Source organism: Manacus vitellinus, unplaced genomic scaffold (genome assembly GCF_001715985.3).
Source record: "Manacus vitellinus isolate BGI_N305 unplaced genomic scaffold, ASM171598v3 scaffold_3_pilon, whole genome shotgun sequence".
Classification (NCBI taxonomy): Eukaryota; Metazoa; Chordata; class Aves; order Passeriformes; family Pipridae; genus Manacus; species Manacus vitellinus.
In genome coordinates this window covers 22,046,703-22,050,145 of record NW_021940535.1, presented here as the reverse complement: position 1 = coordinate 22,050,145, position 3,443 = coordinate 22,046,703, and the positions used below count along the sequence as shown (strand labels likewise).

General features: G+C 52.4%; 1 protein-coding gene across 1 annotated transcript in view; it reads right to left on the bottom strand.

Annotated features, from left to right (window-relative positions):
• Positions 1–2,483: 2,483 nt before the first annotated feature.
• Positions 2,484–3,443, bottom strand: part of HOXA1 (homeobox A1) — a 4,029-nt gene continuing 3,069 nt past the window's right edge. Inside the window, exons 2-3 of the mRNA XM_029961770.1 lie at positions 3,272–3,440; positions 2,484–2,839 (exon numbers count right to left, since the gene is read on the bottom strand). Coding sequence (XP_029817630.1) covers positions 2,484–2,839; positions 3,272–3,440 — 525 coding nt within the window. The remainder of the gene's footprint in view (positions 2,840–3,271; positions 3,441–3,443) is intronic.

The following is a 3,443-nucleotide window of genomic DNA, read 5'->3' as shown; positions in this document are numbered from 1 at the left end:
ATATAAACATAACCAAGGTTTGGTCTTGGAAGGAGACGGGATTCTTTGCCTGCGAATCGCTCACCGCAGATTGACACACTGAAAAGCGTCTTGTCTCTCGCATTTAGGCTATAATTTATGGCCACTGTTTCTAACACATTAAGTCAGCACCGGGGGAACCGAGTTGTAGATCCGGATTCCAGCAATGTTTAGATCCAGATTTCGATATTGAAATGTCCTCATTGGCATGCAAATGCCACTTTAACACATCCAAATCTCTGGAAGAAGGCCATCTGTTTTGCTTTGTGGCTTTACCCTAATAAACAAAAGGTAAAGTATATGGCAGGCGGGTAAATGAAAGAAATAGAGTCATCGGCGGGAGCCTTTGGAGACAGCCCTGCTCCCTTGCAGATAGCTCGGCTCTTGATATGGCCGCCACGCCTTGCAAATCAGGGCTTGTCTCTTTTGACATCGAAGTGAAGAAAATTTCGTTGACTCTCTGCGGATCCCACAGAGCAAAGCCTGCGTGGGCAGCCCGGCCCCAGGAGAAGCCCGGTAGCACTTCCCGCAGCTGGGCCGAGTGAAAGAGATGTTACGCGTGTTTGCGTTGAAATTCAAGAGGCATCAGTGACTTGAGACACCCCCCGTCCAGCTGAGCGTGTCTCTGCTCTGTCCTGCCACCCAGGTTTTCCCCACACAGGCTCCTCTCCATCCCCGACCTGCTGTCCACTTGACACCTCTTGTAATAGTTATTATATTTATGTGTGAGAGCTTGCTCTTTTACACACACACCCCCTCCAAAAATAAAGGGGGGGTTGGGGATCGAGGACGAGGCGTCAGCGGGCTGAGGTTCACGACAAAAACATTCTGCCAAGAACTGGGAGCCATCTCCCACCACGGCATCCCATCAGCCGCTGGGATGGCAGCCTGAGGTGGGAGAGAGAAGCCAGACTCACTCAGTGCCCAGGCTAATTAAATGTGCAGTCCTTGGAGAGAGGCCTGCAGTGTGAGGAAAGACTGGCTGAAGACAGTTTCTGCTTTTGAAGGGTGCTCTGTTTATATAAGTGTCAGCATCCACCTCGAGGTGAAAAGGTTAGCACTTGACCCAGGAAGTTCTCGTGTTTGTGCTTTAGAAATAGATTGGGACCATAAATTCCTCCCAGTTACGGAGAAGGGAGAGAACGGCCTTATATTTTCTAACAATAATATTTGAGCATAGGAGAGGAAGAAGCTTTGTGTAAGAAGTCAGACTGGGCAACCAGAGCTCTAACTCTGACAAAACAACACATGAGGAGTAAGGCTGTGAGACTCTTGTCTTTTCCCCTTGGAAAGGCTCCAGTAGAAGAAAATATAGGAAACAAAACTGTTGAGCCCAGCCTGTGACTCAGCACTGACGTCATGCAGAGGTAGGCAGACAAGGGCTACCTGAAAGTGGAATATATTTATTACAGACATTATAAGGACCCGTAAATCCTGCCCTGGTTTCCCTCATTTGTGGAATCCCAGAGCTTTTCATGATTGTACAGAAAAATCAGGAGGACATTTCGCTCACACACGACAACTGATAGAACTCAGTGTACCCGCAGTACAGCAAAGCACAGTGCGTCATGCAATGGTCTGGACACCAACCACAGAAATTATACATTCATTTGGCCATTCATCACATTCACGAGTAGGTTGAAAAGACATCAAGTCTAATGGAAGGTTAATATGAAAATAGGAAGAGGCGAGGTATTTTAGATGGTTGAACCCTTTGGTTGAGCGTAATCCAACACAGCTTTTAGGGCAGGGGGAAAGGGAGAGGAAGCAAGCACACCGGATAAGGTTTACAAAACCTAGTGCAATTGAAGCCTTGTTTGTCACATTTACAGAAATAGCGCTACTTTTTTTGAGGTATCTGCTTGAGCTTAAGATGCTTACTTGATACGGTCGTTACTAATATAAAAGTGGGTCCAGTTTGGCGAATGCACTCACCCTGCTTAACCTGATAATCGAAACATCATTTCTAGAAAAATCTGTAAAAAGATAAATCTCTCGGACAAAGTATTTACAAGCAACAAACTCATAGACACGAACAAAGAATACATTAAATTAAGGGGATGAAAGTCCTATAAGTCGTGTAAACACTTGCAATAGTGCATCTCTTTGTGAGGTTATGTACCCTAAATAACCTGTCGTTCACTGGGGGAAACTCGGAGAAACGTCCTTGCAGTGGAGGAGGGAGACCCTTACACGCGTGCCAACACAGCTCCTCCAGCAGAAAAGGGAGAGGGGGCAGGGAAAATAATCCCCTGGCACCAAGGCGCCGGCACTCGGCGGAGCTGGCACCCTCGAGGGCGGGCGGCGGCGGGAGCGGTGGAGGTAGGGGGAGTGGGAGCGGCAGCGCGCCGAGACCTCTCGGGAGACCGACTGACCGACCGAGGGACCGACAGAGCGGCGGTGAAGGGACGCGTGCCGCGCTGGCGGGGGCGGCGCGCCGGGCAGCTGGCGGGGCGCGGCCGATCTCAGTTGGAGGCAGCGAGCGTGTCCGAGGTTGAGGAGGCGGGCGAGGCGCTGCAGGGTGAGGAGCAGGACTTCTCCGATGACTCCTCCGCCTTCTCCTCGCAGCCCGTAGGGGTGGCAGGAGAGATGGGCAGCAGCCCCTCTTTCTCCCGTTTCTTTTGCTTCATTCGTCGGTTTTGGAACCAGATCTTCACCTGCGTCTCGTTGAGCTGGAGGGAGGCGGCGATCTCCACCCGCCTGGCCCTGGTCAGGTATTTGTTGAAATGAAACTCCTTCTCCAGCTCGGTGAGCTGCTTGGTGGTGAAGTTAGTTCTGACGGTGTTGGGCTGCCCCACGAAGCCGTACTCGCCAGCCTTGCCTGCGAGGGGACATGCAGCGGTAAGTAAGTGAGTGCAAATGATTTATAGGGGACTTAATCAATATGTCCACACCGACTAAGCGATAGGGAGCAAGAACTTCTTTGGATAAGAGGGAAACCCCGGCAGGGTGAGTGATGGAGTGCGAGGTGCTAAACCGGAGTCAGCCTCTAGTGTCAGAGGAAACTTGATAAGTGGTTTATGAATTACGAGCAATATGACCGTGGGAGAGGAGGAGAAGTGGGAGTCAGGAATAAGTGAGGCATAAGCGGCGCTGGCTTTCAGCACCGCGGGCAGACAGCCGCGACTGCTCCCAGAGGTGCGGGCCGCCCTACCTGCCCAGCGCCCGGCGGGGCACCGCACGGCTTTCGCCGCACCCGCGGCGGAGAGAGACAGGAGCGGCCCCCGTCCCAGCCCTCCCGCCGGCCACTGACCTGTTTTGGGTGGGTTTCTTTTCACTTTCATCCAGTCGAAGGTTTGCGCCGGCGACGAGGTCTCGGCGGAGGGGGAGCGGGCGTTTTCCCGGTGTCCAGCGTGGAGGGGAGACAGGGCATGGTTGTAGGTGCCCAGGGGCAGGCTCTGCTGCTCCTGCCCGTAAGGGGGAGG